Source organism: Paramormyrops kingsleyae, chromosome 18 (genome assembly GCF_048594095.1).
Source record: "Paramormyrops kingsleyae isolate MSU_618 chromosome 18, PKINGS_0.4, whole genome shotgun sequence".
NCBI classification, from domain to species: domain Eukaryota; kingdom Metazoa; phylum Chordata; class Actinopteri; order Osteoglossiformes; family Mormyridae; genus Paramormyrops; species Paramormyrops kingsleyae.
Genome location: NC_132814.1, coordinates 28,488,825 through 28,516,373, shown reverse-complemented (window position 1 = coordinate 28,516,373; position 27,549 = coordinate 28,488,825). Strand labels below are relative to the sequence as shown.

The 27,549-nt window shown below is 39.4% G+C and overlaps 2 protein-coding genes across 4 annotated transcripts; one reads left to right on the top strand and one right to left on the bottom strand.

Moving 5' to 3' along the window:
* Positions 1 to 214: 214 nt before the first annotated feature.
* Positions 215 to 13,026, bottom strand: LOC111833669 (tyrosine-protein kinase BTK). 3 transcript variants are annotated; one of them, XM_072701776.1, is made up of 20 exons: positions 12,944 to 13,003; positions 9,475 to 9,527; positions 8,988 to 9,040; positions 8,481 to 8,640; positions 8,206 to 8,310; positions 6,555 to 6,636; positions 6,201 to 6,329; positions 5,874 to 5,935; positions 5,490 to 5,668; positions 5,280 to 5,342; positions 3,871 to 3,925; positions 3,421 to 3,500; positions 2,951 to 3,078; positions 2,530 to 2,604; positions 2,182 to 2,353; positions 1,856 to 2,072; positions 1,688 to 1,752; positions 1,453 to 1,574; positions 1,077 to 1,234; positions 215 to 859 (listed from the first exon to the last, which is right to left on the bottom strand). In XM_072701776.1, the coding sequence occupies exons 4-20, from the start codon at positions 8,622 to 8,624 to the stop codon at positions 788 to 790; spliced, it is 1,908 nt and encodes a 635-aa protein (XP_072557877.1). In that variant the 5' UTR covers positions 8,625 to 8,640; positions 8,988 to 9,040; positions 9,475 to 9,527; positions 12,944 to 13,003; the 3' UTR covers positions 215 to 787. The 3 variants fall into 3 exon arrangements, with proteins under 3 accessions (XP_072557877.1, XP_023647948.1, XP_023647950.1); XM_023792180.2 differs by lacking the exon at positions 9,475 to 9,527 and having other exon boundaries at positions 8,988 to 9,039; positions 12,944 to 13,026; XM_023792182.2 differs by lacking the exon at positions 9,475 to 9,527 and having other exon boundaries at positions 8,481 to 8,636; positions 8,988 to 9,039; positions 12,944 to 13,014.
* A 349-nt stretch (positions 13,027 to 13,375) lies between these two features.
* On the top strand, positions 13,376 to 16,089 carry rpl36a (ribosomal protein L36A). Its single transcript, XM_023792185.2, has 5 exons — positions 13,376 to 13,520; positions 14,105 to 14,210; positions 14,336 to 14,403; positions 15,527 to 15,649; positions 16,008 to 16,089. Exons 1-5 carry the CDS (start codon positions 13,458 to 13,460, stop codon positions 16,026 to 16,028), a joined length of 381 nt encoding a protein of 126 aa, XP_023647953.1. The 5' UTR covers positions 13,376 to 13,457; the 3' UTR covers positions 16,029 to 16,089.
* Positions 16,090 to 27,549: the final 11,460 nt, after the last annotated feature.

Here is a 27,549-nt window from a genome sequence, read left to right as displayed (position 1 = left end):
TACTAACAAAGCACGACGGTTTTGGGAAATCTGTCAAATTTCGGAAGTTCGTTTGAACTAACATATTACGATGCATCGTTAATGGTAACTTCGGTCGCTGTTCGGGAAACGCACCCCTGGAGAAGCGCATGGAAGATTCATGGAAGCATTCAATAGAGGTGGATTTCAATGTGGGCTATAAACATTTTGCAAGTTAATTTTAGGGTTCAGTGAGTAGAAGAGAAATGAATTTAATCCAACAGCTGGTAATCTTTCAACATGCTTTCACAGAATGGACACATGGCACAAGACAATGAAAGGATAAGTCTTCAAATTTTGAATTATACAATATAAATTCAATTAGGGTGTCACCAAGAATGATATCAGACTGAGGAATCATCTTGTGTTCCCCTTCTTGGAATCACACATACATATCTAGACATAGCCTACAAAGTGACACTTTTTGAATATTTAAAACAACAACATATAAATCTACAGTATAGTTGCATTTCATTTAAAACTTCCTTGTACATTGTTAGAGAAGAATTATTAAGAAAATATTAGTGAAGATGATGGAAAAAGAAATTTAAAATAGACAAGTTCTGTATTATATGAAATATTATGATACTTCAGTTCATAAATTATTCGCACTATACATTCACGGGACACTGTTTTACTATGAATATGTCTGTGTCTGCTTTCCATATGATATTCTTCCTTCTCCAATATATTCATTGGAGATAAACTACTGCTACCATCTTCCGAGTGAAATCATAGCCGAAGATTGGTACAGGCCCCCGCCTTCTGCCTACTGAAGTTCATACAGAAGATCTTGAATAGTAACCACAAGATCTTGAAACGCTGGCCGCTCTTCTGGTTTCTAATAGAAAAAAGGCATAGTAAATGTGAACTAATAGTGGAAGTCTCCCAGTACAGCCTGCACCTGGCTGTTAGCTGTCGGACATTCTCAGCTGCTACCGCAGTAACGATTAACATATTTGGATTTTCTCTTTTTATTTTCTGTAGATAAACTGTACATACAGAGATAAAATATTGATAAAATATTTAGTCCAAGTTTGGTAGTTGGTAGAACATACCTCATGCCAACAGCTCGTCATGATGGTGTAAATCCTGTCATTGGCCATTTGGGGGCGATAGAGACGCAGACCGGTAGATATTTTCTCCACTATTTCTGTGTTACTTAAACGCTCATAAGGCATCCTTCCCAGGGTGTAGATCTCCCACATCAGGACACCTGGAAGAGAAAAAAAAATTATTAAGATCAAAAGTGTTTAACCCTTAGTTACTACCTCCATCAGTTACCGGTCATATGACTTCATGTATTAATCAGCGGCAAGCTTCGATTAAGCTTTTATTGAAATACTTGCTTCCCTTGATTAACTGGGAATTAACAATAATTAATTAGGGCACTGTGCAATTGCTTGAAAATAAGATTAATTGCCCGAAACTAACCAAAGGCCCAGATATCTGACTTGCTGCTGAATCGGCAGTAGAGGAAAACCTCGGGGGGTGACCAGCGCACTGGGAACTTCGATCCTGCGGAGCTGGTGTACTCATCATCCTCTAAAACGTATCTGAAGTAAATGGCAAGATGGACATTCAAATTTCATTAACACAAATTTTGCTTATTTGGGTTCCTGTACTATGCTGAGTACCTTTTCTCACATAGCAGACGAGTCAATTTTACCTTGATAGTCCAAAGTCAGTAACTTTAATGGTCCCATTAGAATCCACCAAACAGTTTCTAGCAGCCTGTAAACAGAGTGATTGTCACTTAATATCATTTCCATTTTCCCCCTCACTTTCATTTTGCCTTGTAAATTTACATGGTCTGCAAATTAAAATATATTCTTACCAAGTCTCTGTGGATATATTGTTTGGATTCCAAATAGGCCATTCCCTCACTCACATCTTTGCACATTTCAAGGAGCTGGATAGGGGACGGATGTTTGAGCGAGTCTCGGAGGTGGTTAAGTAGACACCCATTGGAGAGATACTCAGTTACAATGTAAATGGGTCTCTGCTTGGTGCATACACCGTACAACTGAACCAGGTTTTGATGGTGAAGTTTCCTAATTCAGCCAAAGACAGAACCAGCATCAAATATTATTTATATCTTACATTTCCTATAATCAGATACAATTCTTTTTTAAATGCCTCCATATGGAAAGTGACACTTACATCATAACTTTAGCCTCATCAATGAAATCATCTTCTGACATAGAGCCTTCCTTGATCATCTTGATAGCGACATCATGTTGACCCTGCCATTTTCCGTATTTTACCACACCAAACTGACCATTTCCCAGCTCCTTCAGGAAGGTAAGGTCTCGTGGATCAATCTCCCAGATACCTTTGGCCAAAGAATAGATGGAATCATGAGAGCCAGCGCTGAAGCCTTGCTCACGGTCACACTCTAAATACATTTAAGGACAGTTGCCCAAAAATTCGGTTCATTCATTTATCATCAAGTTAATATGTCAGCCAGTGCTTCAGGCAGCAGTGGAGGAATGCTGGGTAAATTCTCACCGTATCCTAGGCCAGCTCTTGAAGGTGCCTTATCAGCCTTATTGGAAACAATGTGCTTCAACCTACTCACCAAACCTAATATTGAGACACACAAATCAGCCATCATCCTAATGTGTCCTGAGTTTTCAAAAGATACCCTTCTACATCATTTATAATACATTTATTATGCATATAAAATCAAATCATAATATATCATATATTAATTTAAATTATTAGCTGTATTTTTGTTCAAAGAGGATGTCAGATGTCAACTTAGATGTCTCCTAATCTACATTCAGGCACCATATTTATAGTTTGCTACGTGTCAGATAATGAATCTGTATCTAATATATAAATGTGTGGTTATATAAATATGCTAGATGATACGTTGAGTTCTACAGAGAGTGCAGCAATGTCCCCACAATGACGTCTGTGCAAACACCTGCAGCATTATGTTGATGGTAGTTAATGAGCTCCTCAATGCTGGAGAAGTTGTGCTTTTCAGCCAAGTAGAACTGGCCCTGCGGTGTGCTGCAGATGTTGTAGTGTCTGCAGGTGCCCATCGGGTCCCTGGGAGTAAAGGAGAAAAACTGCTCAAGGAGGTGCTGCACGTGTTTATGGCCTTGGGAGTCTGAAAGAGCTGATTCTCATAGAATGTGTCAATTCAGAACAAGATGTAACAGATGCTGCTACCAGTAGCATGACTGATACCCTGGTTGTGTACGGTACAGGAAACCAGTGCAGGATTTGCATGAAGAAATTTACATTTTTCTACCACAGGCAGGCTATGTTCCTGCTGCCTGTTTTCAGTTCTTCCTTTAACACACTTAAGTTATTGTTTCAGTATCTAAGACATGCTACTCTCTAATCAGAGTGCGTCGCACCATAAGTAGAAGATCAGCCAGAACTTACCCTGGAGCTTTGGCGTATAATGACACGGTGTATTTCCCAGTTTTGCTTGAGTCTCGCACTAAAAAACCACCATCTTTGTTCTGTTAGGCGATAATGGTAACACATTTTCATATTTTTTTATATTCAAATGAAAACAGACAATCTTATTAATAATTACAATTGTAATGGCATTATGTTAAACAAAGAATTGTGCTGAAATTGTATTTAGAGCCATAAAGCACTTTTAGTGTTACTTCTAATTACAGACAGATCTCTTAAATATTTACTCAGGATTCACACAAAACAGGGAAACACTTTACCTCTGACATACTTTAATCAAAATAATTACAGAAAATTGTAGAATCTTAACTCTGAAGAAGGGATTGAGTTGTTGCTAATGTATGTCATTGTATCTCTTATTGACACATTCCCAGAGAATTACGGGAAATGCACCATTAGGTCCAGCATTACCTCAGCTTTTAGAAGGTTCTCTGCTTGGCTGCGGTTAATATTCTTGCAATACCATCTGGAGAAAAGAGCAGAAGTTTATGCAATCTCATCGTTAGCCTTCACAAGTGTGGTATTAACAGGAAATCAAAATCATACAACACAATTTTTTTCTGTCTAATTAACAGGCCTGATTTCAGAATTTTGGCATAGTTACTATGGTTGCCATACCTGTGATTGTTGGTATGGTTACCATGGTTGCCATACCTGTGATTGTTGGTATGGTTACCATGGTTGCCATACCTGTGATTGTTGGTATGGTTACCATGGTTGCCATACCTATAGCTCATCAGTAATAAAATATCTGAAAGTAACATATGGATTGTAGGATATGTGAGTAAGGTAGGTGTATAATGTTCATCACATTACTCTTTGTTTTAATGCTGTGAATTAACCTGACGACAGGACAGCAGTTCACTTCTGTCACTTGACAACAGCATCAGCTATAAACCTAAACCTTATTTTCTCAAAGTATTTGCTTCACGTTTCTGCTGAGTTAGCTTCTCCACACACAATTAATTACCAAAAAATATATATATTCTCATTCTGATCTTTTTTTCCTTCCATGAAGCTGCCTGTAGGAAGGACACCACCGTATGTTTTAGCGTTTCGTATCAGACTAAGAACGAGTGGGTTTCTGTTGTATTCTGAGGTTACTAATGATCCCTCCCTTTTCCCCATATCACAAAGGTCTGTTTGACTTACTGACAAATGCAAATTTTCACATTTACAATGTCTGTATTTCTTGCTGGCTTCCTGAAATGTTTACCCTCATACCAGCAGGGGTGATTTAAAAATGTTCATCTTGCCGGATTGATGCACAAACAAAATCTGTAGGCAATGATTCTGACATCAATTTGTGGTTTATTTAGTGCAGGTGGGATTTAATGCTGTGTCCTAACAAATGCAGTACCTTGTAATGCTATGCTTCAGACATTCCTATTTAACTCTTATTTCAAAAGCTGTTTAGTCTAATAACTATTTAGCCTTGTTCTGAATCCTGCTTTATACTATTATTAGTATTACTGCTTTTATTAATAATCAAACATATCTAAATAGTCACTTAAAAATATTTTTGTTTTCTTCAAAAGATGAAAAATGTACTGACAAGGCTCAATTCAATAAAAATGAGTTTAATTTAAAAAAAATAATTAAAAAAACAAATTCTAATTCAAAATTTTGTTTATCATTTTAGTGAACTACGTCCTCTGCTACATGCATGTCATTCTTTGCTGTCAGTGAGTTACTCCTGTGTTTGAGAAACCAGCTACGTTTTCATTGCTTGTACCCTCTTGCCGTAAAACATAATTTTGTTGTTATTAGATATCTGCCTTTGTTATAATTTAATATATTTATGTAATGATTTTACTTACGCAAACCTCTCAAAACCATGTCCAGCCTCCACAACATAATTACTGGGAATGTATCCTTCATTTCTGGTGAAGAAACAAAGGAACGAGGGATGAAACAAATAGAGGTTAGAAGGTCACACTGAGGGCATGGGCGAGGAGATGGCTTTGAAAAAACTGTGAAAAATCATGATTCACAACTGGTGAAATGGGATTTCTCAGGAGCTCTCTCACCCATGTTTGTCCCTGGCCCTCCACCAGCTGGCATCCACTGCTTCCAGGACGGTGTACTCCTCTCCTGGCCTCAGTGGAAGATCTTGCTTGTTTACTGGGGTGTATTCGTACTCTGCTATGACTGTCATTCCTGAAGAGGGACCTAGCTGTGGGCATGGTGGCTGCGGAGGGGTTGGTTCCTACAAGACGGATTACAGTCCGTAGTTATGCAGCAACTCAGCCTGGAGTCATTACATTCAGGGTTATTTGTTTAGCCAATGTACGAGTGAGGCAGGTAGTACAAATGGCGTCAGAGGCGTACGGCAGTCAAGGGACCAAGCAGGCATGAGAGAGGTGCCAACTAGGCATGTTACACTACAGCTAAAATCTGACAAAAAGACTAACCTCTGCTGGTGTAGGCGGAAGGGGTTTCCTGGATTTACGTCGAGAGGGGTTACCCAAAAGTCCTGCCAGGGAGAGTGGTTATGAAATAGCACTTGAGAATTCAGCCGTCACAGTGCTAATTAAACTGGCGTACAGGTACTATTTTCTGAGGTTTTGTTATACAGTAGGTTTTAGTTCCTTTACATTCTTTTACATTAGTTCCTTTTTGCTACTTTCCATTGTAATGGGATGAATATGTCAAATGTCAGGACAGAGTATGGAATTTGCCTAGTAAAATTAGGGGAAAGGTTTGGAAATTGGATTTAAAATGCTTCTTTTTGAACTCACCCCCATTCTTAGGCTGCAGCACTTGGCACCCCAGGGCCTGTTTGACCCCCTGCTGGCAGCATAACCACATGCCATCCACCCAGAAACAGGGGTGATATTTCTGCGCCAGGTCCTTGTTGAACCGCACCACTAGAACCCGAGACACATGGGCAGTCATTTGCATTTGACCAGGAGCAGAGGTGTCAGCATTTTCTAACTCTTTTGCATATAGACTAAAATTTGCATGGGAGCCTCTAGTTGGACCAGGTGTCCTGAGGGACGCTTCCGACCATCATTCTGTTGGCTTATCAGCACTGACACACTGGCGACTGACGACTAGAATCCCACATCGCTAAAACGTGCAAAGTCACCAACCATGCTTCAGCTGGTGTATCCACAGTCTCCGAACTTCGTCGCTCTTGGCAAAGATATAGAGGGGGCCCTCATCGTAGATGATCTGTTGTGCGGAGGCAAGACACGAGTCATTTTTGGTAGCATCTCTTGGGCTTCTCAGGAAGTGAAGGCTTGCTGTTTATCGCTTCCTAGTTTCTGACAAGTTTCCCAAGACAAGTTTAAAAAAGGAAGCCAAGCTTGACCAGGAAGGAAGTTCAGCGTCCTGAAGATAGATACTGTCAGAGCGAGGCGTAAATTACAGAACCATCTATAACCACATAAGAATGAAAATGATAATAAAACCGTAAACATAAGGCATTTAACTGCTTACACTGAAACAATGACATCTAAAGAAACTAGTTTAATAAATTAGGAAGGAAAAGTTAGAAAAGAGGATTTTATGTCAAAGAATTTTAAGAGAAGTTTATGTCAAAAATACCAATCTTGAACCTCACTAAAGGGGACACATTTTTTTCTTCAAAGAAAAGAAAAAACTGACAGGAGGCATATAAAGAAACTTCAGCACCGTCTTGGGCAGGTTTTCAATTCCTCTAGTCCAAATTCCCCAGAAATGCAAAACAGGACTATGACTGCTCACTGAGAATCAAAAATCTTATACTTTTTCTCAGTCTTTTACCTCTATAATAATTCAGACAACAAAACAAAAACATGTTTTTATGTATGTCTTCCAAGAAGAAAAGACAGCTTCAATACACAATTAAGGAGCACAGCTAAGTACTAAGAACTACATAACCTGTGACAAACCTGTGCTGTGGTAGCAGTGTGTAAATTCACCGTAGCTTTGAGATTAACACTAATTTCACTTCTCTTTTGTTCACTTTACTTTCACTTTTTCTAAACTATAATGTGCAAGTTCCATGTCCGTCTGCATTTTATGAACCTTTCTATTTCTATGTCTGTCACTATGATTATTAAAATGAGTTTAGCCTGCGTAAGGACTGACGGTTTCATTTGACCACCATCCACCTGAAGGTGTTTTCTGCTGCTGTCTGCCTGATCTGTCACTTCTGCTACCCAAGCATTTTAGTCTCTGTCACTGCAAATAAAATGACAGTGCGAAGAGGAAACGCTTCAGACGAAAACATGCCAGGACTATCAGTGACGAGCACGTAAAACATGAGGAGAAAGGGATCATCATTCTGAGAGCAGGCCCGTGTGAAGCGTTTGCATAAACAGGTGTGGTTGGCAGGGGAGTCGGGCAACACAACATCCTGCTTTTATTTCTTCACTTCCGGGTAACTTAAAATAACAAGGGCAGGCCGTTATTGTGCCTTTCTACTATAAAATTCTTTAATCACCCTGGATGAATCCAAAATTAGTATATTTTAAATGAGTATACAATGCTTACCATTATGGAGTATTATCCAAACAAAAAATAGAATAATACAGGCTTTTAAATGCAAGGTGATTGTAGATTTCATTTTTTTTATGGAGATCAATCTTTACACATTCACGGTCACAATACATGTCATCCGTACTTGTGACATAGATGGATTCACTAAACTGGAAACCAGTAACTCTAAATATTGCGTCAGTAGAACAGAGGCATTGCAGATAGTATAGCAGTACATTCTGCCTTTCCATCAACACGTTATATCAGCACATTGCTCACCTGAAATGGATACAGTCGCTCAATAGGTGCGTTTTCCTCTGGTAAGACCTTTTCCACGCATCTGATCTTGTCGACCTCCACTGTCCCCTTCAGTGCTTTCTTTTTCTACAAATTGCGAGACAAGTGCAGTTACTTGGAAAACGTTCTGCTCGATTGCAGCAAAATGTATCTAGCAGTGCTTTCGTAAACACTTTTTAAATACTGCTTATCTGGCAGAAAATCAGCGTCTTGGACATTTAGCAGTTTGGCTGTCACCGGTGTCCTACATTACATACCCCTTTTTCAACATCATAATCATAGTAGGAGATCTTTTCTTGCGTTAGAATAAATAAACGTTCCTTGAAGTTCAAGGGTGAGGTCTTCTTCTTCTGCTGGGATCGTTTAATAAAGATGTCTTCCAGTATACTGTCTGACATCATCAGGGATGGACTCTATCTGGACCAAAAACGGCAAAGGCAGATGGGAATCCCGCACAATCAGTCACTTATACGTTTGTTGTCATTTCATATTTGAAGTTTCTTGAAGTTGTAAATGTACAGTATTGGCTGGATTTGTTTCTGTGGTTTTGATGTCAGATGTACAGTCATGGTGGAAAACAGAGTAATGCTGATTTTTATTGGTATTATGTGAAATTTTGCATGTGTCATAATAAGGACAGTATTTAATTAAGATTAACTCGATATTTTAGACCTTTGACAAATGATCAAAGCAAGGAGCTGCTCTAGTCATGCCTGTGTCTGAATATATACATCATCGTTCTTTGCTCCCCCAACTCATCTTACCTGCTATTCATGTGATTTCAGGAACAATAATGCAAATGGGGTGATGTTGACTCTGAAAGATAGACATTGTGCTTCAAATTTCATGTATATGCTCAGTTAGTCACTAGACAGTGCATAGTCACTGCTGGCATTCAAATTCCACCCTTTGCTGAACACATTTTCTCTACCAGACATTTTCCAGAATCCTTGCATATGTACGTGCAACACGTGAATTTGTGTTAGCCCAGTATTACATCAGAGTGTGCCCAGGGCTTCATTTTTACACCAATAATCCAGATAATTCACATTGACAGGGAATACTTCACTCCAGATTATGCATGCAATCTATTTTCACATAAGTAAAATCCTAAACAATTAAGTAAATTTGCATAAGACTGTGCTGGACAATTAGCTGAAAAGTCTCCTCATTTACAGTAAGAAGTCAAACCAACTTCTATTCTTTACTCTGAAGATATTCATACTACTACGTTTCAGCAAACAACATAACAATATGCAATATTCATTTGAGTCTCTCTGGAAGCATATTCTGTTTACTCAAACCTGAAAATCAAACAAATAAATGGATAGACATAACAATGACAAAAACAACAACAACAATAATAATAATAATAATAATAATAAAAGTTTGGCCCATGTGGAGCAGATGGTACCCAGATATTCTGTGAAAAGCCACTGCTTGTATCGTATGACATCCAGGCTGATCTGCAGGTAATGCAAAGCAGGGATGGGACTTCTAGCAAGATAGCAAGCATCACGGGTTAAGCTACACCGTCATTTTTACAGTAAGGGATGTTGCCTTAAGCAACGCCATCAGCAGCCACGCTAAGGTCAGACAGTCAGCGCCAACATGCCTGGTTACTCTAGGCGCAATAAAATATCGCATGTCTGCATTAAATACAACAATCCTGCATGAATCAAATGTAATGTTCTGCTGTCACTCATCTACTTTGAGTGCAGGATTTGATTTACCTGTGTAAAGTAACAAAGTAACAAAAGAAGAAAAAAAAAACATAATTAGCCCCATAAAGCACATGACTCATGTTACCACTCAATCACTTAATAGTCAATTAATAGCTTAATATGTACAATATTAGATATATATAAGAAATATATATATATATAAGAAGTCATTTTTATTTTACAGTCTCTTTGCCTGTTTTTTAACAAAAATAAAGCTGTATAACATTTACATGCATTGTTTCCTACATTTTGCTAATAACTTGTTAATGTGTAAAAGTTGATAATTAATTTAAAATATGCCGGTTTGGTTAGTATAAGCTGCTAGAAGATGGATGGATTGAGGTCTGAGTTCGGATTTAAATCAGGCAAATCCCCCCCTCCCCCATAGAGTTCTAGGACTGGATGAAATTTCATTTTTACTGTTGAAAGGATGTTACTGGAATTATGGCTTTCAAATTACAAAAATCAGTATATAGCTGACTATAGCAATTAAGTGACTGAGCAAATTATCATTATTATTAATTATAAAATTTTGCATAAAAGACTAATATAATAAAACTATATTATAACCCATGAACAAGAAGCTTCCTCTGCATTCTTCAGTCACACATCATCATCACGACATCTGAAATTTTGCTGTTCAAACACTTTGTAAACTATTGCAACATCAGAGAAGCAGGAAGTTCTCACTGGGCTATCAGCCGAGGTTTTCTTTGTGTTTCCCTCACTAAAGTCCATCTTCTGTCCTCTCCTGTGTCAGCAGAAAAGCGCTTCAGTGTTCCAGGTCGTCACTTACAAGTGTGCTTAGTTACTAAAATCAATGCATCAGTAAATTGAGGTGTCTTCTCAACCTACCTCAAAACATCTTTACGGCCAATTCAAATGTTATTTCTTTTTGTATTTTACTGCTGATATTCTGACCCGACACAGATCGCCAGGTGTACACAGAAACATTTATCTGCTCCATATACACTGCAAAATACACGTTAACAGTAAATTGTTACTTCTGTATTTCTGATAGAGTTACAACAGAGCTAGTTCAATTTCAAATAGTTGTAAAAATCATAAAAAATAATTAGAATTAGAACCATAATTTTTTTAAATTATTTTTAGCAGGATGATCTGGCATCCCCCCCCCCCCCCTTTTTTGAGTAAAACCACAGGATGTTGCATCACTGCTGCTATCAGTACTGCAGTTAAGAAAAGGCCCCCTTGTACAGCTTTAACCTACCAGACTTTTAGAGCAGAAATGTTGTTCACTTTAACTGAACAGTGGGATGTTCACCCTGACAAATAAGATGTATGGTTTCTCTGTTTATTCTCTGACGGTGCATGAGTGCATTCATGGGTACCAATCTAGGGACACATTTTCTACAAGACTGTCATACAAAACTGATGTATTCTGCCTTAATTGCTGCCTCCATTTGGACCTCAGATGCTGTTCTGCTTGTGTAATTTATAAGAACAAATACATCTTTGTAAGTTTTTCTTTTTTTTGGGAGAAATTTCTATGGCCTTTGTGAGCAGGTGCTCAGTGGTTTAAAATCAATAAAAAGCAATATTCAGTATCATCTAAGTCAATCTATGCGAATGGTGACTGCATGGGCAGCATTGTTGGCTAACTGGCATTTCCCATATTGTATGATTGTGCCTTGAAATGGAGTGACATCCCATCAAGAGTGTAACTCTAACCGTTTTGGACTCTAAGTTGTAGGATAGGTTTTTGATCCCCCGTGACCCAGACCAAGCATTTGGGAGATGGATGGATCTTTCTCAATACATGTTAATACTTAAAATGTATCAATTATCAATGTATGTTCATAATAATACATATAATAGACAATACATTGGAATTTTGTGTTACCGGGAAATGGTTATTAATACTTATGTAATTAGTGTGTGGCTCAGTGGGCTAAGGCTCTGTGCCTGTGATTATAAGCTCATTAGCTCGAGCCCAGCCTTTGCACATCTGCGGGTCCTTCAGCAAGGTCCTTAACCCCCAGCTCCCTGGGTGCTGCTATGGGTGGCTGCCCTTCACAGCCAGCTCGTTTTCACTAACAGAGTGCAAGTGGGGGGGCGGCGTAAAGAGAACTTCCCCATGGGGATCAATAAAGTACCTGTTGGTATTATAATAAACATTAATATTAACAGATATGAAATATCCATCCATCTGTTTTCTATAGCTGCTTACACAGTCCTGGAAGCTCCAGAGTACAGCAGGATCGTGTCACATTAATGAATCCCAACATAACTCTTCCGAAATTTTAACATGTTGCTCCTCAAAATATGCAGAAAAGTCCATATACATAAACACAAGTTTACCGTTTTCTAAGTTAGATGGCATCTCCACCTCATAACATATTTATGGTTTCTGTTGGGCTGGCACCCCCACGCCACAAGGCGAGCATTTCCCTCCTTCATTTTGCTAGTGAAATCGACATGTTATCTGATTTTCAGATAACCCTCTTCTCTCTCAGTGTGTTGCATTTTGCCTGAAGAATTTAGCAACATGCAGAAAACTGCTTGATTCTTTTTGCACTAGGAGGATGAATCCACATGCTTTCACTATTATTTTAGAAAGGAATTTATTCAAATTAGTCACATCAGCAATCATAAATGCACCGTGGTAGTGCATTTAAGATGAACTAAGTTTACAACAATAATGATATTTTGGTTCTATTCATCTCAGAAAAAAAATGCACACACACACACACACACATGAAAAATCTATCAAAGCAAGAAAACCTGTTGAATAGTATGGGTTATCAGGAATACAGAGGCAGCAAAATTGACAATAACAATCTCACAGAGTTAAGACAGCTCTCCCTGATGTCCTCTGCAGAAAACAGTGTTACAAGCGATGTCACTAAATAAAGATCAGCATGTGACTCTACCAAAAACATGCATAAAAGTGCTTGTCAGCTGGATTTTCCTCACACGTCGCATCCTATCATGTCTCACACTGCTCACCACCCATTGGGATCACCAGCACTCACCCGCAGTCACTGTGTCACGCTGGCCTTTCAGCAGGGCAGACTGAACGCTGTCATTCCCCTGATCGCTCTGAAAGCAGGACTCCAAAACCCCACCCTTTCAGCACCGACTTAGTTCCCTTTTTGTTTCCTCCTCTTTTTTGAGGACTGTCTGCAAGCTGCTGCTGGAAATTCAGCTGCAGAACTGTTTGAAAAAGATAGACTGAAAGAAAGAAGAAATAAAGAAGAAAAACTTTACTAGAATAATGAAATGTTAGTGCATACTGAATAAAATGTCAATGTTTTCCTTCTCGGAAAAAAAGAAACTTTAAGAAAAATGTAATTTAAAAATACAGTCAACATCAAAAGGTAATACAGACCTTATATTAGGGCAATACCTGAGATATCAATAGCAAATGACCCCTCGGTCATCCGTACTCGCTTGGTAATTTTTTGATCAGTCATCCAAACCACAAGGCGGCAGTCGTCGTTTGGCAGCTGACATAAACGGCGAGGGTCGCTCTGCAGCCGGAACCCGATGTTTCGGAGCTCTTCCGGGGCGCCGCTTCCTCTTAGCCTCTGCGACGGGACGGCAAACATGGTGAGCTGCTGTAGCCGCAGAATTCAGTTTTTAATCCGTACCAATCTTCAATATCCCTGTTTCTTTTTTTCTTCGTTTTGTCCAGTGTTTGTTGCTTCATGTTCCAATATTATATGTACATTATTATTACTATATTTAGTTTTGTTTTAGACATTCTGCTTTTAAGATGTTTAGTGATTATCGCCGGTTGTGGCACTAAAATAAGTGCGTACCTGTACATTTTTTCCACAAACGTTATTTCATGTTATTTAATTTCAGTCGTTGATTGTTTTATAAGTAGCGAATAATGGACTTTGTCATTATTCATGATATTACCCAAGACACGGACATTTGTACTTATATCAAGTAATAAAGTTTTATAGTGAATATTCAAAGACAAACGTTGCACCGTGACGCTGTTGGGTTTAGAGGGTTTAAATGTATAACTAATTTAAGTTGCCTACATTTTAGTAAATATTATAGCCTGACGTCTAGGTCGGTGTAGCCGGTTTGTAATAGTGACTCGTACTGTGAGTGCAGTATGTGGTTGACTGACAATATTTCGTGTTTTTTTTTTTTTTTTTTTTTGTGGTGGGACCATAAAGGTGAACGTGCCGAAGACTCGCAGGACTTTCTGCAAAAAGTGCAAGAAGCACCAGCCTCACAAAGTTACCCAGTACAAAAAGGGCAAGGATTCCCTTTATGCACAGGGTGAGTCCGTCCGTCCCCCCCCCGCCTGCTTATAATGCGCCACAGACCGACACTTAGAGATGCATCTGTTTCATTGTGTTTTTAAAATGGCTCAGCATGCACAACATTCTTTCATTTGCTTCTAGGTAAAAGGAGATATGACCGTAAGCAGAGCGGTTATGGTGGCCAGACAAAGCCTATTTTCCGAAAAAAGGTACGAACTCATGCCTTGCTGCATGTTTGATGATATGCTGAAATAGCAGCGTGAACCTGATGATGTCAGACAGCATATGTCACTATGCTGAATGTGTTTCGACATAAGGTTTGCCACTAGTTTGCGGTGTGATACAGGACATCTCGTAATACATTAAGGTAAAAGAGTGTTTTTGTTTTCAGGCCCTGCTCTTTTAATTTCTTGGTCATTTATGAAGTGTGCATTGACTTTGTAAATAATCCTTTAGTAATTGTATCTTTTTTGTAATTTCCATTTTCTCCTGTGCTTCAACTTTGGTGGTACATCACAATTAACATTGTTTCCCTCAGAAATTCACAAAAAATACATGCAATAAAATCTTTCCTTTATAAATGTTTAAATATTTAGGCATGTTAAATAAGTAAATGCATGACATCACCCTAAATATACAAGACCTGAAGAATATGGAACAAAGTCAGACACCGCAGTCTGTCTTACTCACTCACTCACTCTCTCTCGCTCTCTCTCTCTCTCTCTCACACACACACACAGTCTTTTTTTAAATAAATGAAACACTCTCAGCAAGGCTTTTATTATCACCTATGTTTCTCCTGTGTAACGTAAGGGTAATTAAATGGTAAATGCTAATATTTTAAATAATCTTATATGCAACTCATTACAATTCAGTTATGATTTAGTATAGATTCCTAAGATTTGGGAGCTGAAAGAATGACAGTTGATGTGGTCATATCATGCTATGTTCTGATCTGTACAGCTTGCATTTCCTTTGTCTGGCTGAGTTTGTTTGTGTTCATTTTTCAACTTGTTATGGGACCAGATCACAGTACCTTTAGTTGTAGTTTCAGTCTTTGTTCCTGGTAGTCTTTTCCCACCAGCTTTACAAAAAAACACCTCTGTTGAATTTTCCATTGTGATCTATTAAGTGGCATTTCACTGTCCTGCTTCTATACCAGCACACAGAGCAACACTGGCAGCTCCATGCCATGACTCGTTAAAAACTGGTTGCTTTGCCTTGGCCTCTAAATCTTTCTCTTCAGTAAAGTAGTTTTTATTAGATCTCGTAAAAGATATTTGGAAGTAATTTGTCATTGACTTATCTATACATGTGATCCCTGTGTTGTAGGCAAAGACCACGAAGAAGATTGTGTTGAGGCTGGAGTGTGTGGAGCCTAACTGCAGGTCCAAGCGGATGCTGGCCATTAAGAGGTGCAAGCACTTTGAACTGGGCGGAGACAAGAAGAGAAAGGTAACATTCCTTTGTACATTTTGTGTTCTAACTCCAGGGCTTCGACTATAAAATTCCATAGTTTGCTCGGGGTCACTTGCTGGATTTAACCATGTTGCCAGTATTTGCCAAGAACATTTTTGCAGACTGTGGCTTATTGTTGGAATATCAAGACGCTTATTTTAAGTTTGCATTACATGGTCTGAATAGTTTGTCACTTAAATCAATTTTACCTTAATAGTAATGCCAGTATTTATTTTTTCGAAATGTTAATTGTATATATTGTGAATGTATACTTCAAGGCACGGTTTATGTCTCTTTTTTTAAATGGTTACTTGAAATTCACACATTCTCTCCCCCCTCCCCCCTCCCCACCCAGGGCCAAGTTATCCAGTTCTAAAGAGCATTTTGGTTTTCGTCTATTTGTGGATGAAGTCTTTGTCAATAAAAGTTGATGAGTACTTGGGTCTTTGTTGCATCATTGTAAAGTTAATTATTTTTCCTGCTTTATGCATATATTAGGATATCCTGCAGTTCATGTGTTTTATCTCCTTTTACTGTTCCAGTTTGTTACAATTCTATTTTCAATAAGTGAATTAAATTCAAACTAAATGTATCTGATGACATTGCTAAAAGAAGTGTTTGGGGTGTATATATGTTTAAGTAGTGAAACAGATTCCTTTCATCTGCCTACTTTACATTAACTGGTATTTGGTTTCTTTGCATGTAATGCAGTTCTTAACGTATGTGTTGATATCAGTGCTGATAAAATCTATTCTTTCATTGTTATGTACCTATATGGGCTTTTTGTCGACTTTCACCTTAGTATTTTCATGTGGGAACTGCGTCTGCGAAGCAGTGCAGCTTTTTCCTTTTTAAGAATCAATGTTCTGACTCTGAATAGATATTTCTTTAATAATAGTAATAATTATAGTTAAATGACTTCTCTAGTGGAAAGCTTCAAGGCTGTAGTGAATCAGTTTTAGTATATTTAAAGAAAAATCAATATCAATACAGCAATCAATACTGCACCTCATGAAGTTTTACAAAATGGATTATAAACAATGTGGTGACCTTCAGTTACACTTATACCGGCAGTAATTCCAGTGTTGCCCTTTTTATCCCAAGCTGTGGGGTCCTAATGATTGGTGATTTAGCTTTAATTAGATTGTCTTGTGTTATTAACGCTTTATAGTAATTTTTATGCTATGGCTGTGGGCTCCTTGAGACTGGTGGATGGAAAAATCAATGAGAAATACCAGTAGCATAGATTTTTTTTTCCCCTGTATAATTTTAGGTGCCTCCAGTTGTAAATGACAAATTAACATCTGTGACTGTTCCATTTACAATCTAAAATATCGGGATAATACTTTTTAAAATTCTGAAGTCCCAATAATTCCTAAGTTCTTTTATTCTATGGTCTAATCCACCAGGTCACCTGAATCATGTGTCAGATATCACTGGAGCTTTTCTTTCCTCTCCTTATTGGCCAAGGATGTCATCTGAGATCTGTATATTCCAGTTAGCAGTGACAGTGAATCGGAGATATGCATCTTCCAGTTAGCAGTGACAGTGAACTTTTTGCAGGTGAACAGATATTAACCTAAAGCTAGGTTACTCTGATAATCCATTTTATTGCTTTTATTCTTCCTTTTTACCTTCAGCTTTTCTGTGCATTACAGGCTTCTCAAATTCGCTCGGTCCTCTCCAGTTATGTGAGGAAAAAAATACAGTACACTTCTATCCTGATACAGTCTTTGCATTCACAAGGAGTCGGAGAAAACATCATTTTCTGATCTATTTTGATACGTGTTTGTTTTTGATGACTGCTTCTGTTGATTGTTGTTCCATGGAGTCACAATACCCTCTGTCTTTACCATCAGCACTAAAGTTGGTTGCTGTTGATCTATTTTTTTCTTTGTGTTTGATTGCAGTCCAAACTTCTCAGTCTAACGTATCACCATATCATGAGGGATTCCTACTTGTGTAAAAAAATAACATGTCAAGTGTTCAAATGCAGTTGTTCTCTACTGACTATTTTTAATTTTTTCCTGTTGATTATTAAGCAAAAATGGTTAAAGAAAATGACCTTTAAATTAAATGTTTCAACAGTGCCGCCACTATAAAAAAAAAAACCACATTTTCAATATTATGATTTCAACATCTTTTTCTTGAAGGCACAACATATTTTTATTTCATGATATCTTCATCAAAAGCTGTAATTGATATATATATATATATATATATATATATTGTATATATGATATGATATACATATTCTTGCAAGTAGATGGTGATATTTCATTTTGAAAGATAAATGTTCAGCAGTTTGTTAATGGCTATCCTAAATTTTACTTTGTTTCTCTGCATCTTTTAAATGTCGGTCCCTATGAGACAGGGATTATAATAATCTAATCAAGATTCCTGGATCTTCACTTGATGACATATTTTAAAATATCTTTTTCGGACGTGTATGGTCATGGCAGTGGGGACTGGAGCTGATTTTCAACGGCATACAAATAGACTATAACACAATGCAGCCTCCATAAGCCTTTCAGACCACTGATATATCATTTGAACACATGATGAATTGTACAGGAGTTTTAAAAACCACCCATCGTTTGGCATGTTCTGTTAAACATGACTGATGTGGTTGTAGTTTACAGCCAGTTATTTTCTATACCCACACACAGGCTGGAGCCAATCCTGGAAGCTACAGGCACAGGCACAAGGTCTGCCTGCTTCATCGTTTTGCTATAAATTTCATTATTAAATTATTTACAAATAAATAAATTGTGCTATACAGCTTATTAAGTATGATGGCTCCATAAATAATTTTAGTGAATCTTCTCTTATATAACAGAGAAATAACTTTAAAGTGATGGAAATAAATCATACCTCCCCTAACCTCGTTATTTATGGATGAATCTTCTTACACATACTTTTTTTTCCTTAGGCTGAGTGTTAGTTGAAATGCATACAACTAAAACTCAGTCTATATTCTAAACATCCCTCAGCCTGAGAAAGATCAACTTATATGCACACTTATATAAACACTTATATGCGAGTTTGTTTTGATTCTGCAAAATGAAAATTAAAGGAAAGCTTAAAAAAGATCCTTAAAGTGTTGCATGATAGACATGAATCAGTTGTTCAAACACTAGTATTTTAGCAATAAATAATACACAACAAAAGGAATATGAATGACACATACCTGTAAATCATGAAATATTCATTTTGATTGACTCCTGCTCTATTTCTTGATGAAGGGACTTGAATTCCACAGTCGAGATTCGGACAGTACAAGAGTAAAAGCAAATGGGCTGTAAAATGAAATTCCGGGTTGCAGAACAGCACCAGTGGTAAAAATTGCTCAAGGCAGTTTTCCTACTATTCTTCATTCCTGCCAGAATCATTTTTCCTCCACTTATTTTTAACAGGGTCCACCGAGTTTTTGAAATTATGTTACCAATATTGTTTCTCTGTAAACTAAAGTCACAGTGCAATTACAGGAGCTTTTAAGTCAATTAAACATGTGATACTTGCTGAAGTTTTTATTTTTTGTTTTATGGTAGAGAAGGAATGTTAAAAAAAATTGTTTGCATTTTGTCAAGACCCCACTACTCAGAGAAAACCCATGTGAACAGAGGGGAAATGTTCTTAGTATTGTATAACAAAATTGCAGAGGTAACTCTGAGTACTGTATCAGTGACTACATCCTCATTAGATGAGGCCTTCTGGTTAGCTTAATGTTACTTAGTAATGTATGTCTGCTTTTTATATGTACATAAATATTTCCTCAGTATACAGGACTGTCACAGAAAATTAGAATATTGTGATAAAGTTCTTTATTGTCCGTAATGCAATTAAAAAAACAAAAATGTCATACATTCTGGATTCATTACACATCAACTGAAATATTGCAAGCCTTTTATTGTTTTAATAGTGCTGATTATGCCATACAGCTTAGGAAAACTCAAAAATCCTATGTCAAAAAATTAGAATATCATGAAAAACTATACTAGCAGGCTATTTAACTAATCACTTGAATCGTCTAATTAACTCGAAACACCTGCAAGGGTTTCCCTGAGCCTTTAAAAACAGTCAGCTTGGTTCAGTAAACTAAATCACAAGTATGGGGAAGACTGCTGACCTGACTGCTGTCCAGAGGACCATCATTGACACTCTCCATCAGGAGGGTAAGACACAAAAAGAAATCTCCAAAAGAGCAGGCTGTTCACAGAGTGCAGTTTCAAAGCACATTCACAAAAAGTCTGTTGGAAGGAAGAAATGTGGCAGGAAACGCTGCACAACCAAGAGAGAGGACCGCAGACTTAACAGCATTGTGAAGAAGAGCCGCTTCCAGAATTTGGGTGAGCTTCAAAGACAGTGGACTGAAGCCGGAGTTCAGGTATCAAAAGCCACTGTTCACAGACGTGTCCGGGAAATGGGCTACAATAGCCGTATTCCCATGGTCAAGCCACTCCTGAACTCAAGACAACGGAAGAAGCGTCTGACCTGGGCTATGGAAAAGAAGCACTGGACAGTTGCAGAGTGGTCCAGAGTCCTGTTTTCAGATGAAAGCAAGTTTTGTATTTCATTTGGAAGTCAAGGCGCTAGAGTCTGGAGGAAGGCTGGAGAGGAGCAAAATCCAAGTTGCTTGAAATCCAGTGTGAAGTTCCCACAGTCAGCAATGGTTTGGGGAGCTGTGTCAGCTGCTGGTGTTGGTCCGTTGTGTTTCATCAAGTCCAGAGTCAATGCAGCTGTGTACCAAGAGATTTTGGAGCACTACATGCTTCCATCTGTTGAACAGCTCTATGGAGATAATGATTTCATTTTCCAGCATGATCTGGCACCTGCCCACAGTGCCAAAACCACCAGTAACTGGTGTATTGACCATGGCATCACTGTCCTCGATTGGCCTGCCAACTCCCCTGACCTGAACCCTATAGAGAATTTGTGGGGTATTGTGAAGAGGAAGCTGAAACACACCAGACCCAATAATGCAGTTGAGCTAAAGGCCGCTATTGAAGCATCCTGGGCATCCATAACACATCAGCAATGCCACAGGTTGATTGCCTCCATGCCACGCCGAATTGATGCAGTAATCCGTGCAAAAGGATTCCCAACCAAGTACTGAGTGCATTAATTGACATTTTCAAATGTTTGATTTTGTTTTGCTGTTACAAATCTTATTTTTTTACTTGGACTGAGGAAATATTCTAATTTTCTGAGATGGGATTTTTGAGTTTTCCTAAGCTGTATGGCATAATCAGCACTATTAAAACAATAAAAGGCTTGCAATATTTCAGTTGATGTGTAATGAATCCAGAATGTATGACATTTTTGTTTTTTTAATTGCATTACAGACAATAAAGAACTTTATCACAATATTCTAATTTTCTGTGACAGTCCTGTATTGCTAATATATTACATTTGACAAAGGAACCTTCCAATGGACAGAAGCCATTCCAGCAAGCTTTGAGATGGTGAAAACATGTATTGTGGTAAGTCTTGGACTTGCCATGTTTGATCCAGGATTATAAACACTCGTTTCTACAGATACTTCTGATTATGGCTTGGGTGCTGTCCTCTCACAGATACACCCAATCTACTAATCTTACCTTTTCTTTACAATCCCTGACAACGGCTGAGCGCAAGTTTTCCATTTTTGAAAAGGAGGCCATTGTATGTGTGCAGGCTATGGAGAAGTGGAGGCCATTTCTTATAAGGAAGACAATTTACACTGAAAACAGATCACTATGCTCCCGCCACACTGTCGGCTACAAGAGGGCATGGATGTGAAGGAATGTGAGGCACTAGATGGTTGTAACTATGATATAGGCGTATACGTATAGGCCAGGAGTAAAAAACAATAAAGCAGACTGCCTTTCCCAGTTACTGCTGCCATCTTGTGAAAATGGGGAAGTTGTGACAACTGGTGGCAGCAAAGCAATTTCTGTGCAGGATTCTGCTGTGGCCTGTGTTTCCTGCCAGCAGCAGAGTGCACTGCGTGACCAGAAGCAGAAGGGTTAGCCAAAAAAGGATGTACAGTCTACACAGATGGTGGCCCATATATCCATCTTAAATAGATAGATTGATAAATACTTTATTTATCCCCAAGGGGGAAATTCAGAAATGGACTGTCAGTGTGAGGTAATGTGACTTACAGGGGACAACAGTGCCTACAAGTGCTACATACACTCAGACAGCCATAAGGGCATTGTCTGCCCCAAAGAGAGACTCACTGTCTGCCAGAGAGAGACTCACTGTCTGCCCCAAAGAGAGACTCACTGTCTGCCCCAAAGAGAGACTCACTGTCTGCCCCAAAGAGAGACTCACTGTCTGCCCCAAAGAGAGACTCATTGTCTGCCCCAAAGAGAGACTCACTGTCTGTCCCAAAGAGAGACTCATTGTCTGCCCCAAAGAGAGACTCACTGTCTGTCCCAAAGAGAGACTCACTGTCTGCCCCAAAGAGAGACTCATTGTCTGCCCCAAAGAGAGACTCACTGTCTGTCCCAAAGAGAGACTCACTGTCTGCCAGAGAGAGACTCACTGTCTGCCCCAAAGAGAGACTCACTGTCTGTCCCAAAGAGAGACTCACTACCTGCCCCAAAGAGAGACTCACTGCCTGCCCCAAAGAGAGACTCACTGTCTGCCCCAAAGAGAGACTCATTGTCTGCCCCAAAGAGAGACTCACTGTCTGTCCCAAAGAGAGACTCACTGTCTGCCAGAGAGAGACTCACTGTCTGCCCCAAAGAGAGACTCACTGTCTGTCCCAAAGAGAGACTCACTGTCTGTCCCAAAGAGAGACTCACTGTCTGCCAGAGAGAGACTCACTGTCTGCCCCAAAGAGAGACTCACTGTCTGCCCCAAAGAGAGACTCACTGTCTGCCAGAGAGAGACTCACTGTCTGCCCCAAAGAGAGACTCACTGTCTGCCAGAGAGAGACTCACTGCCTGCCCCAAAGAGAGACTCACTGCCTGCCCCAAAGAGAGACTCACTGTCTGCCCCAAAGAGAGACTCACTGCCTGCCCCAAAGAGAGACTCACTGTCTGCCCCAAAGAGAGACTCACTGTCTGCCCCAAAGAGAGACTCACTGCCTGCCCCAAAGAGAGACTCACTGCCTGCCCCAAAGAGAGACTCACTGTCTGCCCCAAAGAGAGACTCACTGCCTGCCCCAAAGAGAGACTCACTGCCTGCCCCAAAGAGAGACTCACTGTCTGCCCCAAAGAGAGACTCACTGCCTGCCCCAAAGAGAGACTCACTGTCTGGTCCAAAGAGAGACTCACTGTCTGCCAGAGAGAGACTCACTGTCTGCCCCAAAGAGAGACTCACTGTCTGCCAGAGAGAGACTCACTGTCTGCCCCAAAGAGAGACTCACTGTCTGCCCCAAAGAGAGACTCACTGTCTGCCCCAAAGAGAGACTCACTGTCTGTCCCAAAGAGAGACTCACTGTCTGCCAGAGAGAGACTCACTGTCTGCCCCAAAGAGAGACTCACTGTCTGCCCCAAAGAGAGACTCACTGTCTGCCAGAGAGAGACTCACTGTCTGCCCCAAAGAGAGACTCACTGTCTGCCCCAAAGAGAGACTCACTGTCTGCCAGAGAGAGACTCACTGTCTGCCCCAAAGAGAGACTCACTGTCTGCCAGAGAGAGACTCACTGTCTGCCCCAAAGAGAGACTCACTGTCTGCCCCAAAGAGAGACTCACTGTCTGCCAGAGAGAGACTCACTGTCTGCCCCAAAGAGAGACTCACTGTCTGCCAGAGAGAGACTCACTGCCTGCCCCAAAGAGAGACTCACTGTCTGCCAGAGAGAGACTCACTGTTTGCCCCAAAGAGAGACTCACTGTCTGCCCCAAAGAGAGACTCATTGTCTGCCCCAAAGAGAGACTCACTGTCTGCCCCAAAGAGAGACTCACTGTCTGCCCCAAAGAGAGACTCATTGTCTGCCCCAAAGAGAGACTCACTGTCTGCCCCAAAGAGAGACTCACTGTCTGCCCCAAAGAGAGACTCACGTGTATTGCTGGCGTGAGGTGAATATACTGTAGATGCTGAAAGCACCATTGCAGTTCGTATAACATGCCAAATTAACACTTAACTTAAACATCATGCCTTTGTGTGCCTCTTTTCCCACAGATGGGTACATAAAACAATTGCTGCAAAACAACCTAAAATAAAAGTTTAGCCTGATGCCAAGAAGAGACCAAGTAATCCTGTGTATAAAGTTGATTTGGTATGGGTCAAGAATTTATTGCATGTGAAGAAAATCTTCATGGTTCACAGGACCAACTAGGGTTCTCAAGAAATTGTGCCAAAGTACTTACTAGCTAGACCATCGCAGGAAATGGAATACAGTCCATCTCTCATACTTTCCTGAACTTGCTGCCTCTCAAGTTGATTCATCAACACCTGCTCAAGAGAATCCTGCACAATATTCTTATGAAGACAACTTCATAGCTTACTCTGAGGTATCATGACTATAAGCCTAGCTGGCTTAAGGACTATGAACACTGATATGTCACATGAAAATGCACTTAATCAAATAGTCCTTAGGCTGCTGGATTTGGCTTTACTACAGTGTTGTAAACGTTAAAAGAAATGTTTCAGATGCTACATTACTGAGTCTATGCATGTTACTGTTTATGATAATACTATGTATTTGCTGAGCATACGGTCATCTTTAATATCACACCTTAGCTTCAGTCAGACCCGCAGCAGAGTAATCGCAGCTTTTGTTTTAGTGTCTGCCCGCATCATATTCTTGAATCAGTCGAACAACTGGCTGAAAGATGGCACCCAGTTTTTTTCACAGTGTAGTTACACATATTTCATACTTCTGCTACTTGTGACAGACGATTGAGAGGTATACCATGACCCAGTTTTGGCCTCCTGTCAGAGTCAGCCTGCTTCTGGGTGACAATTTCCTGGTGTTTGATGGAGTTTATGATGCCATACATATAAAAAATGTCCCCAATGCCTTTTAAGGAAAAACAGGTCAATACCATGGATCTGCCAACTTATTCCTCAGTGGGGATTAGGCTGCTTTCCAGCATGACTGTATTTACATCAAACCCAAATCTGGCATAACTGAGAAAAAAATACCTCGAAAATATCTTCTTGCTATGGAGAAAGTGTCTAATGATAGTTTTGTTTAATGTGTTTGTTTATTCTCTTTTCTTTCGCAAGTGTCATCAACAAGAAATGAAAGATTACATACTAACCTGAGTTTCACTACTTCATATTCACCTTTGCTGCCACTAATGCACTGCATCCGGTTCATTTTTAAGGTTTTTGAAAGCTTGTGTGTTCAATAAGCTAATTTTAACATTTCCTTAGTGATAAAGAAACATCACGCAATAGAAGGTGGTGGGTTTTTATAGTTTTTTTTAGACTCATCCAGTGGTGAGGAAATGATTTGAAAAACTGAAATAGCATTAGATGGCACCTGTATGTTTGGAGAAATCATCATGTTTCTCTCTCTGCACATTTGGGTACCCAGTTGTCTGCACATACAAAATTCACTTCCCCTATTAGTTGTTACTAGTAGATGGAAATAAAATGTGGCTCTGCATTGAAATTCACAAGTTTCCATAATGAATTTCTTTTGCATGTTAAAATTAAATATATTTTCACTCATATGAATTTATAGGCTTTTCCTGAGAAACCTTCTTACAAAAATTCAGTAACCACATGAAAAAAAAAACGAGCTTATAATTACAGCTCTTGTTCAGCCTTAATTTCTATTTGCTAATATGCCTAGGACTGCATGCCAATATGGTAATTATAAACAACAGTAATTGTAGGTTTTAAGAGCTTAAAGCTTTATAGCAAATTAGTTTAAGATACAACGTATAACAATTACATATTGATTTTCAAGGATAATTTACAGGCCACAGCGTTGGATGTTTCACAGTGTGACAGTGGAGCTAAATATAAAATTTCAATTGTGAATGAGGCCTTTCATGATGCAGTATTATTAAACTGTAAAAGATGCAGGCTCATCAGTTAATAAGGCGAATAGCCGTGCTCTTCTACTTCAAAGCACCTCCCAGCAATTTCCTAACTTCCTTGTTAGACTTTAGCAGACAATGAAAATGATTAGTGATGCTTTAAATAAAGGATGACAATTGGAGGTGGCAGGACTAAATTCACAGTCATTACCATGGGGCGGTGTGTTCCAGTTAAAGCCCATTAGCTGATAAAACACCTTCTGATTTCCCATTAAAAGCCCATTTGTCCTCCCTTCTTATGCTTTCATTTCACTGTGTGCATCTACAATCCCTTGGTTGACCTGAGGGACAAGAGACTGAATTAGGATTTTATGTGGGATTCCTTGTGGGGATTAACGGCAATAATGAAACAGACTGATGCTGGCGTGTGAGTGTGTTTAGCAACTAAATGTACTGGATTTTTGGGGTACTCGAGTTTCCTTCTGCAACCCAAACACAAGCACAGTCAAAACCGATGAGTCATAATTGCTCATAATATGTGTGTCACATGACGATCTACATATAGGACCGATGGTGGGTTATTATGCTGTGTCAGTGATCACAGAGTCACTGGTTCCAGTCCCTGGTTGTCAGAGTTATTTCACCATCAGACCCACCCAGCTTCCTCTACTGTATATGATTTTGGGAAAAAAAATCTGCCAAATGAATGAAGGAAATGGCTGCGGTCTGTCTGTGGTCTGTCCCTGTCGAGGCTGTCAGGGAGTCCTGCACACCCTTGGGCTCTGAGTTTATGTTTCATTATAAAAAAAGGAAAAAGAGAATTGTACTAATTTCAGGTAGTAAAGCAGGTAGCGTAGCAAACAGTCTAGCAGGCAGCATAGCAGGCAGTATAGCAGGTAGCATAGCAGGTAGCATAGCAAGTTGTATTTCAGACAGCATAGCAGGCAGTATAGCGGGTAGCATAGCGGGTAGTATAGCAGGCAGCATAGCAGGCAGTATAGCAGGTAGCATAGCAGGTAGCATAGCAAGCAGTATAGTAGACAGCATAGCAGGCAATATAGCAGGCAGCATAGCGGGTAGCATAGCGATTAGTATATCAGACAGTATAGCAGGCAGTATAGCAGGTAGCATAGCAAGTAGTATACCAGACAGCATAGCAGGCAGTATAGCAGACAGCATAGCAGGCAGCATAGCAGGCAGTGTAGCAGACAGCATAGCAGGCAGTATAAGCAGGCAGCATAGCAGGTAGCATAGCAAGCAGTATAGCAGACAGCATAGCAGGCAGCATAGCAGGCAGTGTAGCAGACAGCATAGCAGGCAGTATAAGCAGGCAGCATAGCAGGTAGCATAGCAAGCAGTATAGCAGACAGCATAGCAGGCAGCATAGCAGGCAGTATAGCAGACAGCATAGCAGGCAGTATAGCAGGCAGTATAGCAGACAGTATAGCAGGCAGCATAGCAGGCAGTATAGCAGGCAGTATAGCAGACAGTATAGCAGGCAGCATAGCAGGCAGTATAGCAGGCAGTATAGCAGACAGCATAGCAGGTAGCATAGCAGGATGAGTACAGCACTGCTAATAGTTATATACAGTTATTGTATATATGTATGGTGGGAAGAATTTCAATTATAGATGATCCCCTGCTGGTTATAGCTGAATTTAAATGTAATGAGAAGGTAGTTTGCACAAAAGTCAAATGGAAATCAAATGAAATCAAACAGAACAATTCCTCAAGACACATATATCACTATATTTAATCTATGAATAGGAGAATGCCAAAACAAGCATTATGACAAAATGTTACGATGATTCACCTTGGAAAATATATCACGAAAACATCATCGTGAAAGTGTATTCTTTAAAATGAGTGATAAATGGCTGGATTCAGCATGGATACATTGTATTTTTTATTTAGAAATTATATGAAAATAATTTGTGCAATTACACAGATACTCTGTCCCATGTGTGC